Below are 16,777 nucleotides of genomic sequence, written 5' to 3'. Positions count from 1 at the left end.
GTAATCATGTGTTCCATATAAAATTTCTTTTTTTAAACAGAATTTTTATTGGAGGATAGCTGCTTTACAATGCTGTGTTAGTTTCTATCTACTGCTTAGCCGACTGAATTAGCTACACGTACCCATATACTCCCTCTTTTCTGGATTTCCTTCCCATTTAGGCCACCACAGAACACGGAGTAGGGTGCCCTGAGCTACACAGCAGCAGCAAGGAATCTACGTGGCACTGCTAACTGCTTCATGAAAAAAGGGGGTTAGAAAGGGGTTCAGGTTTCTTCACGTCATGACTCCCCAATGCCATGAGTAATCTAAAATATACTGTAATTTACAAAAATTTTTATTATGGAATCATGGAGGGCTTTGCGGGAATAGTGTTCCTTGAAATACACATGATTTGAGGTCACATATATTAGTGTTACTTTCCTTATTCTATACAAGCTCTTTAATGACTGGCACTAGAGTTATCAATCTTCACCTTATGCCAGAAAATGCATGCAATGTTCTCACAAAAATCAGGACAGTGAGTTAAGTGCATAAACCCTGAAGCTTTCAAGTCCTAGCTGAATGACCTAAGACAATATTCTTCACTTCTCTATGGGCCTCAATTTCTTCATATGTGCCTGATACACATAAGCACAGTAATGTGTGTGAGCTATTACTATTACTACCATCAAATGTTTGAATGAAAACAATGGTTCCTTAGACAGCTATACAAATGGTGCCAGTCCTAAAACCAATGATAACTAACCAAACAAAATTAAATAAAGCTAAACAAAGCTTTTCTGATAGAACTGTGTAAGCTAAGTACCACCCTCAGAAATGAAACAGAAATCAAGATCACTGGTCCAAAAAAACATATTAAAACTGGTTACAAACATGAAATATTTTCATAAGGGAGAATGTTTATATATTAAGATTTCAACCCAGCACAAAGAAGAGTGTACATGTGCACAAAGGAGGGTAACATTCACTCATTCCTCAGAAATAAAAGACCTGCTCACTCTTCAGAAATATAAAATCAACTCACACAGTCATATAATCCTGGGATTATATGATGATAAATCTCTTTCTCATTACCAAGAGAGTTAAAAAAATTGGCAAACACAAAATATGACAAAGTCCACTCAGGTTTTGGAACAAAAATGCATCCACCCATGAAGCACAATTTTAAACTTTTGTCTTTTTTTTTTTAATGTGTAAGATTTCAACAGAGCAGTGTTACTGAAAGGTAATATTAAGTATTCCAGGGATAAAATTTACAATGTTAGCTTTATGGGATCAAAGAAAGTACTTAGGATGTTACTTTTTATGTCATAATAAATTCTGAAATAAGCCTCTGGGAATGAAATATTTTGGCAAATTTCTTTAAACACTCCTAAGACCTCTACTTATTTTACACCATTAGCATGGTATAATGTACTGGCTTGGGAACCACACTGCTTGAGTTCTATCCTAGCTGTCACTTACTATGTATCCTTGAGCTCAGTTTCTTCATCTATAAAATGTGCTTAAAAATAGCACTTATTTATGGGAGCATACAAAGATTAAATGAGTTAATATATGATAGTGCCTCACAATACTTGGCAACAATAAATACTGAAAAAATGTTAGCTGGAATTATTACAAAATTAATCCATAAGGAGCTTTACCATAAAAATCTCTGAAGGGAAAATATATACATATACATATAGCTGAGTGAATAACAAGAACTACAGATCAAGAAATATGACAAAGGGTATTAGCATCTTCCTCCAGCTTTAGCTATAATGAACTGAATATCCCTAAAACTATAAAATGGAATTTCTCCAATTGAATACATATACCAATTTCACATAAATGACTCAGAAAATAATTTACTATCACAGTTACTTAAATTTACTTACGTTTCATATCCATATTTCGAGTTTTATAAACAAAGTAGGTATAAATCTGTGTTGTGCGTATTAGAATCTGGTCTCCGCTATAGCGTATTGAGCGATACCACCAAGAGCCCTAAGACACAAAATTAAACAAGGAAAAAATATGAAAACCACAATAAATGTTAACTTTGATGCAGAATGTTTATGGTCAAATTTTCTAAATGTTCATAAGCCAATAAAAATACCTGCTCTTTAGAACAAACACCTTTACTATATATTTCAAATGATTTATCTGGCAAGTATTTATGCTGCATGATGCCTAAATACCAGCCTAACTCATTATATATATAAGATTAAAAGATTTAAGTTTCAACTAGAAATCGTTTACAGACAAAACAGGAATGAAACAACCCACTGCTATAAGCAACAAGTTGGTTTCTGACACATGGCATGTCTTCAATAACTGTTTGACAAATAAGTGTAAGAGCAATTTTACAGCTGATATACTACTTTCATTCACATTATTCCATACAATTGGATTCTAACACAACAATCCTATGAAGAAAGCAAGACAGGTTAATCATAAGCCTCACTACAGGATTCACGGGAACCCTAACGTCAGTAAGAACACCACCAGTCATGAAGGTAATAAACAATAAAATCATAAACATTATGGTATCTCTATATTTGGGGTCGCAAAGAGTCAGACATGACTGAGTGACTGAACTGACTGAACTGATGCAGACTTTTTTAAAAATGAGGTTGTTCTACATGTTGTATTCCTGTATGAAGCAAAAAAGTCACAGGACAATATATATAGTAAGACCACATTTTAAAAAACATGTGTATACATTTAATGCATAGAAGAAGATCTGAAAAGGAAATCAACAAACTTAGTAGCGATTATCTCCAACAGAGAGATGGAATTGGGGGAGGTGGTGACAGAAGACTTTCACCTTAAATTCTAAATATATCTGTATTATCTCATTTGTGTATAACTTTTGAATCATGAGGAGACACATTTTAACATACTAAAGTGATGTCACCTTTAGAAGACCTTAAAGGCTAGTTGAATACAAAATTCTTAAAACTCAAGGATTAATGGATTATGGATTATATTCTAACACAAATTACGATCTTATAAGGAGACCCCAAACCATGCCACCCACTATCTTCCCTAAAAAAATGTTAATAAAAAGAGCTGGAACTTACCACAACAACTGGAAGGATAACCATGAATGCCAAGCCATATACAAGTAAAACCTTGAATTGAAAAGGAGGAGAAAAAAGACCATTCATTCCTTCATGAGGTAAATTACAACATCCATGAACACTTATTTTGAGGCTTACATGGAGGCACTATTAAAAGCACATCTTATGTATTTCATTTAATCCTAACTTTCAAACTCTATGAGGAAGGCACCATTATTATTTTCTTTTTTGCTGATAGGGAATCTGCAGCATATACAGTCATCCTTCGGTATCTGAGGGGAACTGGTTTCAAAACCCCCAGGGACACCAAAATTCAGGGATGCTCAAGTCCTTTATATAAATTGGTGGTAACAGAGTATCCAGGGATGTGAAACATGCTGATAGGGAGAGCCAACTTCAGCTGACCTTGAGTAATGTGGGGGCTGGGGGACCAACCTCCTTGCAGTCGAAAATCCACATGTAACTTTAGAGCTGGCCTTCCATATTGTGGCTTTGCATTCATGGATTCAACCATGGATTGTGGAGTACTATAGTCCATATTTATTGGGAAAAAAAATCATATATAAGTGGACCTACACAGTTCTGGTGGCTCAGTGGTAAAGAATCCGCCTGCAATGCAGGAGACCTGGGTTCAATCCCTGGGTTGGAAAGATCCCCTAGAGAAGGGAAAGGCTACCCACTCCAGTATTCTGGCCTGGAGAATTGCTTGGACTGTGTAGTGCATGGGGTCGCAAAGAGTCGGATAACTTTCACTTTACACAATTCAAGCCCCTGTTGTTCAAGGGTCATCCACATCTTAGCAAGTAGTTAGTGCCTCAGAAATAAATGGTAGAACCTGGTTTCTTTGCCTCAGTATCAAACAGAACATATAATGCTGTTTGCAGGTAATTTCCATTGGTATGATTTTTGCCCTACTACTCAATCCCAAATCTGGTAGCTAACAATCTTTCTCTTCTCTAGTATTCCCTCAACATGCTTATATACAACAACTATATACCCTAGAAGAAAACATGTAAATAAATAGCCATAAAATGACACTAAATAGCCATTTTCAAAACAAATGACAAACTGTAAGGATTGTAACAAATGTTACAAATGACAGACTGGTTTTTATTGCTTTAAAGACAGCTCCTAGATAATTATTTTTAAGAAAGGAGAAGTTGGGAATTCCTAAACAACAGGTTAAGATAATTTCTGACGTTTTAAGACTTGCAGCCTTATATATCCCTAAACCAAGGTAGGACCCAATCTGAAACTACCTCCAAAAGAAATCACCACAATTTGAAGGTTCTAAAACTACACTAGAGTACACTCCCCCAAACCGCAATGTAATAGTAAGAACCAATTCTTTTCTCCATTACATAAAAAGTTTCCATAATACAGTTAAATTAGAAACAGTATACTGGAATTTTCTTTGTAATGTTACCTTTATATTACCAAGATATGTCTAACACATTATTGTGTGTCTTATTAAGTGTACTCACCAATATTGAATTTTTCTGGTCAACGATCCAAGCTGGGAGGGCAATTCCAAAGCTTGTGGCTAAAACAGGAAGAGTATCTTGAAGAGTCTGCACTTCCAGTTTCATTTATTTATATCCCTAAATTCTACCTCCCCTGTCACTTCCAAAAAACTTTAAGATTATCTTACTATGTGTGTCTCATACACAGAAGTTGATGTGATATGGTTTATACTGGAAACTTCAAATTTTTCCAAAAGAAAAAAAAAAAAATCTAAGTACATGAATTCCTTCTTCTCAGAACACTTAAATCCATTTACATGTCCTGAGTTTATGTAAACACTATGAATATATGGGAAAATGTTTAGTCAGTAAAGAAAAAAAAAGATTTTTCATCCTATTTTTATCAACCACTAACTGGAAATGATAAATAATGACAGTGACTACTCTTTTCACCAAATCAAAGATCTTTCCAACTAATCTCTAGAAAAATTAAGTAAAGGAAGCTCAATTTACATATCCGTTTAACTCTGTGCAGTTGTAATTTTTCTATTCACAAACTAAGAAAATCAAAACGTTCTTTTAAATCTAACATTTTCATAATATACACAATACCTTAACCCCAGTATTTTTTTAATCATCATTTACCACACCTTGAGGCCCATCTGGATTTCCAAATTCTTCCCAATTTTTCCGGGATTCTTCATCAGTTAAACTAGCATAAAAAGAACAAAGGTGCAAAATTAGAAAACCACATCTGAAAAATAAGTACTCAACTACACAAATTCCATTAACCAACCAACTCATTTCTTAAAAGAAATAATTTCAGAGAATCAAGAAAAACCCTCTGGAATCTGAAAAAAAATAGGGACAAGTAAGGAAGGAATTCTGCATTAACAAAAAATGCTAATTAATTAGTCCAGATACAAATTCTTAGTTGGCCCAAGAGTTCTCAAGTTCAGCCAGTTCAAGACAGAAGATCAAACTTTAAAGGCTATTATATTTTCTAAGGAGGCAGGGGGAATTAGACGTGACTTTTTTCAATCTTATACACTCACTTATTTCCCAAAATTTTTTAATGGGCATGGTTTATTTTAATAATGATATATACCTATATTTTAAATATAAACTTAATACATGATTAATAATAATCCCTCCAAAACTTGCACCACATTCTCAAAGAAAAAAATGAACACCACCTATAAAACTCTACTGCTATGGTAAAGCTCATTTGCACTGTGCTGAGATCCCAATTTTCTCCTAAGACAACTTCCAGGAAGACTAGGCAAATACTTGCTAAAGCAACAGCTTCCTAACTCAGGCAATATGAGAGACAGTGATTTTTTTAAAATACGTAAACATAAATATAACCAATGACCTGGGCAAATGGCTCAAGGCACGGGATAAGAGTAGCTTTATTCCAGGTCCTGGCATAGACATTTAAAAAAATAAAATAAAAACATTAAAAGAACTCTTTCCTTCAGAAACCTTACAAAGTTGTTAAGGAGACAAGGCAGTCAAAAACATACAAAAATGACCAATAACATAATAAGGAAGACATACTTGCAGACCTACTGGCAATAGATTATGTTTATGTTCAAACCTAATTTTAGCCAAAGATGGAGACGCTCTATACAGTCAGCAAAAACAGACCAGAGGCTCACTGTGGCTCAGATCATGAACTCCTTATTGCAAAATTCAGACTTAAATTGAAGAATGTAGGGAAAACCATTCAGGTATAACCTAAATCAAATCCCTTACAATTATACAGTGGAAGTGACAAATAGACTCAAGGGATTAGATCTGATAGAGTGCCTGAAGAACTATGGAGGTTCATGACATTGTCAAGGAGGCAGTGATCAAGACCATCCTCAAGAAAAAGAAATCCAAAAAGGCAAACAGTTTGTCTGAGGAGGCCTTACAAATAGCTGAAAAAAGAAGAGAAGCTAAAGGCAAAGGAGAAAAGGAAAGATATACCCATCTGAATGAAGAACTCCAAAGCATAGTAAGGAGAGATAAGAAAGCCTTCCTCAGTGATCAATGCAAAGAAATGGAGGAAAATAATAGAATGGGAAAAACTAGAGATCTCTTCAAGAAAATCAGAGATATCAAGGGAACATTTCATGAAAAGATGGACATAATAAAGGACAGAAAGGGCACGGACCTAACAGAAGCAGAAGATATTAAGAAGAGGTGGCAAGAGTACACAGAAGAACTATATAGAAAAGATCTTCAGGACTCAGATAACCACGACGGTGTGATCACTGACCTAAAGTCAGACGTCCTGGAATGCAAGGTCAAGTGAGCCTTAGGAAGCATCACTATGAACAAAGCTAGTGGAGGTGATGGAATTCCAGTTGAGCTATTTCAAATCCTAAAAGATGATCCTGTCAAAGTGCTACACTCAATATGCCAGCTAATTTTGGAAAACTCAGCAGTGGCCACAGGACTGGAAAAGGTCAGTTTTCATTCCAATCCCAAAGAAAGGCAATGCCAAAGAATGTTCAAACAACTACACAATCGCACTCATCTCACATGCTAGCAAAGTAATGTTCAAAATTTTCCAAGCCAGGCTTCAACAGCATGTGAACCATGAACTTCCAGATGTTCAAGCTGGATTTAGAAAAGGCAGAAGAACCAGAGACAAAATTGCCAACATTTTGGATCATCATGTTCCAGAAAAACAGCTACTTTTGCTTTATTGACTACACCAAAGGCTTTGACTGTGTGGATCACAACAAACTGTGGAAAATTCTTAGAGATGGGAATACCAGACCACCTGATCTGTCTCCTGAGAAATCTGTATGCAGGACAAGAAGCAACAGTTAGAACCAGACATCGAACAACAGACTGGTTCTAAATTGGGAAAGGAGTACGTCAAGGCTGTATATTGTCACCCTGCTTATTTAACTTATATGCAGAGTACATCATGAGAAATGCCGGGCTAGATGAAGCACAAGCTGGAATCAAGATTGCCGGGAGAAATATCAATAACCTCAGATATGCAGGTGACACCACCCTTATGGCAGAAACCAAAGAAGAATTAAAGAGCCTCTTGATGAAAGTGAAAGAGGAGAGTGAAAAAGCTAGCTTAAAACTCAACATTCAGAAAACTAAGATCATGGAATCTGGTCCTATCACTCCATGGCAAATAGATGGGCAAACAATGGAAACAATGACAGACTTTATTTTGGGGGGCTCCAAAATCACTGCAGATTGTGACTGCAGCCATGAAATTAAAAGACACTTGTTCCTTGGAAGAAAAGCTATGCCAAACCTAGACAGCATATTAAAAAGCAGTGACATTATTTTACCAATGAAGGTCTATCTAGTCAAAGCTATGGTTTTTCCAGTAGTCATGTATGGATGTGAGAGTTGGACTATAAAGAATGCTGAGCACCGAAGAATTGATGCTTTAAAACTGTGGTGTTGGAGAAAACTCTTGAGAGTCCCTTGGACTTCAAGGAGATCCAGCCAGTCAATCCTAAAGGAAATCAGTCCTGAATATTCATTGGAATGCCTGAAGCTGAAGCTCCAATACTTTGGTCACCTGATGCAAAGAACCCACTCCTTGGAAAAGACCCTGATGCTGGGAAAGATTGCAGGCAGGAGGAGAAAAGGACGACAGAGGATTAGATGGTTGGATGGCATCACTGACACGATGGACACAGGTTTGAGTAGGCTCTGGGAATTGGTAATGGACAGAGAAGCCTGACATGCTGCAGTCCATGGGGTCACAGGGAGTCAGACATGACTAAGCTGAACTGAATTTTGGCCATATTTTTATTTCCCAGAGCATATGTACCTAAGATACAATATATTTTCTATTTAATAAAGCTCCAAGTTGAGAGAAAGAATGCAGAAGTACCTTAATAAAATTGCAAAATTTTTCAATGATTTGAAAATATTTTTATACTTATCAATTTGGTCACTTATGAAAACGAGCACCTTGACGTCTTTAGTCCTTATTCAACTGTAACTTCACTTATACTATTTGACCTAAGGCCACAGTAAAATACAAGAGCCAAGGAAAGGCATTATTAGACTGCAAGTTAATAAGGAGTGATGCTAGGATTCTTTCCTGCTAAGGAAGGGCTATTTCTCAAAAACGTTTGCCTTGGTTTCCCTGTATAATTGTCCACTTCAGCAAGAGCTTTAGCTATTGTTTCTTTAAATTTTTTGTCTCCTAATCAGATTCTTTTCCCCAAAATAATTATCTTGTTCCTTTCTGCCTTTCTAATGATGGCAGGAACATAAACTGTTCTGTTCTCTATTCAGTGCCCTCAGATTTGCAAAATAAATCACAGCTCACATCAAAGAAGCATTTGATTTTTCAACCTGCACACACATCTGATTAAAATTTCATTAACTCATTCATTAAACCAATCTGTGTACAACTGTTGTGTAACCAGTCTGTTCAGTCAAAGGAATTATCAAATTTTTTAAAAGTCAGTTTAAGAAAGCAACTGATTTTTTGCTACTTATTAGTGCTTCAGTATAATACCACTTCTAAGACTTAAAGAACTTAGAAGCTGTGTGATTTCAGTATAATTTACATATAAAAAGCTCACACAACACCACTGGTACTAACGTAATTTTTTTTTTTTTAATTCAAAGAGAGTCAAGTTTCCTAAACATATTCCTTGACTTTGAGGGTGGGAGGTTGTATCATAAACCCTATTAGGAATCTAAATCTAATGAAATCTATGCCCCTCTTGTCCTGGAAAAAAAATGCACATTTACAAATATACATAAATTCTGTATACTGTTTCAGCGACCTTAGATTATAAATCCTAATTCAGAGAATGCCTTCACTAAATTATATATGAGTGGCCTGAGTTGGCTATACACAGCTAAGTTATGTATTCATATCTAGGAATACATGCAAACATAGGTTGTAAAAATTAAAACAGTTTTAAGGATGTTAATTCATGCTGCCCGTGTGTTAAAAAATAGTTTAAACACAGGTTCTATACCCAAAAGCAAAATCCCAACTGTATCCAGAAAAATGAATCACAGAATTCATAAACTGGCCTAACTCCTCAAAAATAACCATACCTCCTTTCCTTTAAGAAACAATTTGGCCTGAAGAAATAGGAATGACCCACTTATTTATTATAATGAGCAAATAAGGGAAGAGAAACTAGCTTAAATAACCAAGGCAAATTCTGAAAAACTTTATAGATCAAAGTCTATAACTGCATTCCACAAGTTGCTTGAAATACGTATCTTAGGCTACTAGAGTTACACATAAGACAGCAGCTTCAATTCAATGACTCAAACCTATTACATACATATTCAGTAAAATGTACCCTTTTAACTAATCTAATTATACTTGTACAAGTTACAATAACTCAAGAGTTCTGGGTCCTGTAATCATTCTACTTCTTCATCTGCCTGACAGACCATCAACTATTTTAGACCCTTTACATACAAAACAGTCTACATCATGATCATGTAACTGAGTTAAAACCAAAGGCCATATATTGTTCTTCAGTACTTTTTAGAATAGTGACCATACATAATAAAGCCAGATTTCCAGTAACCTGAGAGCAAAATCATGACCTTGAAAATGTGACAATACCTGAAAACTAAGGGGGGGAAAATAACTGTACCAAAAACACTAAAATTAAAAATACTAATTAATCTTGGCTATCTGACCTCTGGAAATCTTCAGTTCTTAAATTACCTGAAGACAGCAACTAAGGCATTGTAATACTTGTGCAACAAGGGTAAATGTGTGAAGGAGACACTGAAAAAAGGGGGAAAGAACACACCAACTGAAAGACAGCAATCTGGAGAACATCTGCTGTATAGAAAAGAAACTGTAGAGCACACTTCAGAAGCTCCTGCAAGTACTGCTTTATTACAGAAGCATATTCACACAGAAAGCATCCAAAGGATGGGAGTTGGGGAGGAGGGTGTAGACAGAAAAGAGACACAGTGAATATACTTCTATTAGGCACAAAAATGCATAAGACAGTATTTACCAAACTTTTGTCATTCATATTCCACTTTCACAGCCTGCTATTATATCTGCATATTCTATTACTTATATTTTTTAAGTTAGCTTACACAATTGTACATCACTGAGTTTTCCTCAAAAAACAGATAACATCTTGTATTTTACTCTTTAATTCAACATAAAGGTTGTGTGGGATATACCTATCCTGAAGAATCCAGCTACCTTTTTATCTCCTGCAATATTAACACCCAAGAAATAACTAAATTTTATATCCTCTATCCTGTTTTCTAAAAATTAAACTCATCTTTTAAGTAGTTTAAATGAAACAAGCTATAAAGCTTGTATGCTTGTCTCATTTAAAAGAACTAGATCTAGCCTAATAAAAAGCCTAGAAATGAAAGCAAAGTGTTAGTATATCCTCTTCTAATCAGTATGCTTTGAAAATACCTCAATTAACATATCGCTTACTACTTAATCAACTCACATGGCAAAAGCACTACTGTGAGTTACTTAAAATTAAGGTTTAGCTAAATTACCCCTGCAGGGTTATCAGAGGTTCCATAGAAGACTCAACCTATGAGGTCAACACTTGAAAAAAGTATATGACAATTATTTCACTGATTACTATTTTATTCCAATAGAAAACTTAAAAATGTATAATGAGTCCTAAAATACTTACGCTGCATAAGCTTTTGCTATTCTCATGAACATAACTTCATCACCTCCTTTATCTGGATGATATTTAAGAGACAGCAAACGATACTGTTTCTTAATCTCTGCTACAGTTGCCCCCTAAAAGAAAAGGCTTTCTTTTAGTAAAAATAAGCAGACTACTGTAAAACATAATCCATCCCATTCTGAACTTAAAATATTGAACTACTCATATTTTCAGAAAATGAAGTTTTTATCTTATGTATCTTGTCCTATAAATTTCACTTACATATTTTTAAGTAAAAATATTTATGCTGTCCAATATATTTTATTTTACTGAACATCTAAATATATGCCATGCACATAGATGATGTGAGATTGATAATATATGAATGCCATTTAAATAAAATAAAATGACAGAGAATTTTAAATATCAAAGAATGATCAAGTTAATTAATTCTGGCTGAAAAAAAAACTCAAATCAAAGGTTAATCTCTTTTCTAAGAAATAATCTGAAGACTATCTGGTTCCATCTGTTTGACAACATTTTAATATTAAGTAACTTAGTAAGTTTACCTTAGTTGTTTCCTAATTAGATTCAATTTCTATTCATCAATTTTTCAAATTGATTTTTTTATGGCATTAAATTGTCCCCAAACCTTTAAAACTTAAAATATCTCTCTTGAAGACCATGATCATTACAGTAAGAAAATTCAGATGGTATGCAAATTTTCTTCTACAAAGCAGAAAACCAGAAGATAAATACACTCCTTACTTGCATTATGTGAATCTCTGGATCAAGCCATCTACTGAGCAGAGACAAGAAATAAAAGAAAGCAGGATCGGGGAGAAATGGAAAGAGCACTAGGTTCAGCTTGTTTACTAGGAAGTTGTGGGACCCCAGACAAAACACAGATTTTCCAGGCCTCACTTCCTCCATCAGAAGAAAATGCTAGATGATCTCTAGCATACATTTCAGTTCTAACTTGCCACAGATAAATTAAAAAGAATAATTTTCTACTTAGACCCATCAATCAAGTTCAATTAAGAAAGTCACCTAACACACAACACTGTAAAGCAACTATACTCCAATAAAAATTAATTTTTTAAAAATGTTAAAGAAAAAAAAAAAGAAAGTCACCTAACAGATACATTCCAGGTTAATCTGAATTTCTATGATAAAGCTACCAGTTCTTTACTAGACATAAAGACTTAACATACTGCCTTAGTGTCAACTAAAACAGGGTCCTATCCAACTAACATAAATAAACCTCCTGGTTCAAACTTTGCATTAAACCAATCTTAGAAATGTCTTTTAAAAATATACTAACTTCTCATCTCCAAATATTTTTACATTTTAGCAATTACAAACCACCTCTTAATAGGATGGTAATTGACCTCTGTAGCTTCAAATATATATATATATATATACACGCATCAGAATAAAAATAGATTAGGTATCTTTTTTAACTGATCAGTGTCTGATTTCTTTAGGCACAACTCAATTTCTTTTATGCTGTGGGCCTACAGTATTTTCAAGGGATCATTAAACTAATGTACATTATATAAAAATACTACTTACGGGATCTAAATTTAATACTTCATAAGGATTGTATTCTTGATATTCTCGGTCTGTTTTGGAAACTTTGTATGCAAGGAATAAGAACAATGCCCATCCTGCAAGAAGAACTATTTTCCTGTTGAGAAAAAAGATAAGTGAAATATAAGTAAATACAACTCTTTGGGTTTCCTTTAGATTCTAAAGACATTTTGGCAAGACCAAGGCATAGAATAATCTAAAGTAGTCTCACTGACTTAAATTAGTGCTATTGACTTAAATTCTGTAATCACTGGGTTGTAAGATACAATAATAACAGTGTCTTTATGGCCCCTTTGAATTCTCTAGAATCTAGCACTGCCTGGCATGTAATATTCTCAGTTCCTATTTGCAGAATTTTAAGTAAGAAGTTAATTCAACTCTCATTTACTGGACGCATTAAATTAGATCAAATATATTAATACTTACTATTCAGTTAACCATTTAATGTAAAAAAGAATTGCTCTTGACCTCACAATTATACTTTTAGTAAGGTAAACTACAAAAAATAATTAGTCAATTGTGCAAAGATAAGTAGCCTTAAGTAGTCTTGTTTACCATAACAATAAAAAGTTGGAAACAAACTTAATGTTCATTTATTGGGAACTAATTAAATCATTCATAGGAGACTAATTATATAAACCAAGATAAAGCCACAAAATGGAACATTTTTAGCTAACAAATACAGAGACATGTGGGCTTCCCAGATGGTTCAATGTGTAAAGAATTCGCCTGCAATTCAGAAGACACTGGAGACTCAGGTTCCATCCCTGGGTTGGGAAGATCCCCTGGAGCAGGAAATGGCAAGCCACTCCAGTATTCTTGCCTGAAAAATCCCATGGGCAGAAGAGCCTGGCGGGCTACAGTCAAAAGGGTCACAAAGAGTCAGATGCAACTGAACACGACAGAAAGATGTGCACTACAGGTTTAAAAAAAGACATAAGAGAACATATAGGTTTGGGGGGGAAATAATTTCTTTCTACTTCAGTCTGTTCTATTTAATAAAAATATTTTTTTAATTGATATTACCAGTGTTGGAGAAGCTAAGGAAAAAAGGAACTCTCATACAATGTACACTCTGACAGAATATCTGGCAATAAGGTTATCAAAAGCCCTAAAGAACTATATACCTTTTAAACGATCAATCTACTCCACTTCAAGAAATTAAGAAGTAAATAAACTAAAACTAAGTTTATAAAGTATAAGGGTGGTAACACATATAATTAATACCTGAAAACACATATAAATGTCCATCAGTAGAGTACTGAACAGATCAGTAGAGAAATGCTATCTAGACACTAAAAATACTTGCTGTGGCAGATTCTCTACTTTACAGTTAAAATAGAAAAACAGATTTCAAAGCTGTATGTACAATGTGATCCTATTTTTTGTAAATAAAGAAAGTTTATTATAAATAAAAATACAGAAGGTAAATCATCTTAATGGTGTTTATCTTTAAGTGATGAAATGGAATAATTTTTATTTTTTATATGTTTTGTATCACAATCTGTTATATTAGATAGGAACTGTTAAACAAAGATATAAATGAATCATAGGAATCCCAATCAAACAAACCGAAGTGATCTGTTTTCAAACACAAAAAGAAAACATTTCATGCATTTAAGCTCCCTTGATAGAAACATAACTTAAAACATGTTTATTTGGATTGAGTTTCTCGGGCCCAATTCCAACCTACCTCTTTACTTTTATCATCCTAGTTTTTCAAACAAAATAAATCGCCACCTCCCAAAGTTCCCTATGTCTTTCCACCATCATGCTTTTGCTCTCCTGGGTCTTTCTACCTAGAATTCCCATTCTTCATTTCTGCATATCCAAACTGTATTCATCCTTCAAGACTTAACTCAAATTATCTACCCAATCCATAACCGCTGTCAAGATGATCAACAGGAAGATCATGATTACAGTCACAAAGAAACATAAACCATGACCCTCTTCCTCTGGCTCACTGCAAACTCCTTGAGCATGTGGCCAAGATTTTATACTCAGTTCTGACTAACCTCAGAGTAACAAACACAGATGGCACTCAGACGCAAATTTCATTCTACCTGGCCAAATCAGTATTCTAAACCTTATTAAAAGGCATAATACTGGAAGCTGCTTTCCACATGCCCAAAGACAAAGAATACCTAGAATACTTCCAGTTTTACCTTCCTATCCAGTGATAGGCTCTGGAACAAAACTACCTTAAGTCAAATCCCAGTTTTACCCCTTATTACCTAAGAGATCTTGGCAAGTTGTTTAGCTCAGTTTCCAATTTCTAGAGTGGGTCTGAGAATTAAATAAGATTAGGTATGTAAAGAAAAAAGGGAAAGATACACCCAACTGAATGCAGAGTTCCAGAGAATAGCAAGAAGAGATAAGAAAGCCTTCTTAAGTGAACAATGCAAAAAGTAGAGGAAAACAATAGAATGGGAAAGACTAAAAATTTCTTCAAGAAAATTGGAGATACCAAAGGAACATTTCATGCAAAGATGGGCACAATAAAAGACAGAAACAGCAAGGACCTAACAGAAGCAGAAGAGGTGGCAAGAAGTTTTGTACACAGAACTGTACAAAAAAGGTCTTAATGACCTGGATAACCATGATGGTGTGGTCACTCACCTAGAGCCAGACATCGTGGAGTGTGAAGTCAAGTGGGCCTTAGGAAGCATTACTACAAACAAAGCTAGTGGAGGTGATGGAATTCCAGCTGAGCTTTTTAACATACTAAAAGATGATGCTGTTAAAGTGCCACACTCAATATGTCAGCAAATTTGGAAAACTCAACAAAGGCCACAGGACTGGAAAAGGTCAATTTTCATTTCAATCCCAAAGACAGACAATGCCAAAGATTGTTCAAACTACCGCACAACTGTGCTCCGTTCACATGCTAGCAAGGTAATACTCAAAATCCTTCAAGCTAGGCTTCAATAGTATGTGAACCAAGAACTTCCAGATGTACAAGCCAGATTTAGAAAAGGCAGAGGAACCAGAGATCAAACTGCCAACTTTTGTTGGATCATAGAGAAAGCAAGAGAATTTCAGAAAAACACCTGCTTACACTTCACTGACTAAGCTAAAAGCCTTTGACTGTCTGGATCACAACAAACTGTGGAAAATTCTTAAAGAGATGGGAATACTAGACCACCTTACTAGCCTCCTGAGAAACCTAGATACAGGCCAAGAAGCAACAGAACCAAACATGGAACAACAGACTGGTTCAAAATTGGAGTATGTCAAAAAAGGAGTATGTCATGTCTGTATATTGTCACCCTCCTTATTTAACTTATATGCAGAGTACATCATAAGAAATGCCAGACTGGATGAAGCACAAGTTGGAATCAAGATAGCCAGGAGAAATATCAACAACCTCAGATATGCAGATGATACCACTCTAATGTCAGAAAGCGAAGAGGAATTAAAAAGCCTCTTGATGAAGGTGAAAGAGGAAAGGTGAAAATACTGGCTTAAAATTCAACATTCAAACAACTAACATCATGGCATCTGGTTCCATCACTTTAATAGAGAGGGGGAAAGTGGAAACAGTAGCATATTTTATTTTCTTGGGCTCCAAAATCACTGCAGACAGCAACTGCAGCCATGAAATTAAAAGACGCTTGCTCCTTGGAAGGAAAGCTATCACAAACCTAGACAGCATATTAAACAGAAGAGACATCATTTTTCTGACAAAGATCTGTATAGTCAAAGCTATGGTTTTTCCAGTAGTCATGTATGGATATGAAAGTTGGACGATAAAGAAGGCTGAGTGCTACAGAACTGATGCTTTCAAATTGTGGTGCTGGAGAAGACTCCTGAGCGTCCTTTGGACAGCAAGGAGATCAAACCAGTCAATCCTAAAGGAAATCAACCCTGAATCAGAAGGACTGCTGCTGAAGCTGAAGTTTCAATACTTTGGCTACCTGATTCAAAGAGCCGATTCACTGGAAAAGACCCTGTTGCTGGGAAAGATTGAGGGCAGGAGGAGAAGGGGGCAACAGAGAATGAGATGGTTGGATGGCATCACTGACTCAAT

At 35.1% G+C, this 16,777-nt stretch overlaps 1 protein-coding gene across 1 annotated transcript in view; it reads right to left on the bottom strand.

Annotated features, from left to right (window-relative positions):
• Positions 1 to 16,777, bottom strand: part of SEC63 (SEC63 homolog, protein translocation regulator) — a 61,800-nt gene that overhangs the window by 26,356 nt on the left and 18,667 nt on the right. The window contains exons 3-8 of the mRNA XM_052645452.1: positions 12,730 to 12,844; positions 11,176 to 11,288; positions 5,185 to 5,246; positions 4,556 to 4,614; positions 3,072 to 3,122; positions 1,884 to 1,992 (exon numbers count right to left, since the gene is read on the bottom strand). Of these exons, the coding sequence (XP_052501412.1) occupies positions 1,884 to 1,992; positions 3,072 to 3,122; positions 4,556 to 4,614; positions 5,185 to 5,246; positions 11,176 to 11,288; positions 12,730 to 12,844 (509 nt within the window). The remainder of the gene's footprint in view (positions 1 to 1,883; positions 1,993 to 3,071; positions 3,123 to 4,555; positions 4,615 to 5,184; positions 5,247 to 11,175; positions 11,289 to 12,729; positions 12,845 to 16,777) is intronic.

Source organism: Budorcas taxicolor, chromosome 9 (assembly GCF_023091745.1).
Source record: "Budorcas taxicolor isolate Tak-1 chromosome 9, Takin1.1, whole genome shotgun sequence".
Taxonomy (NCBI): domain Eukaryota; kingdom Metazoa; phylum Chordata; class Mammalia; order Artiodactyla; family Bovidae; genus Budorcas; species Budorcas taxicolor.
The sequence above is the reverse complement of the archived record's forward strand: the minus strand, read 5'-3'. Positions and strand labels throughout refer to the sequence as shown.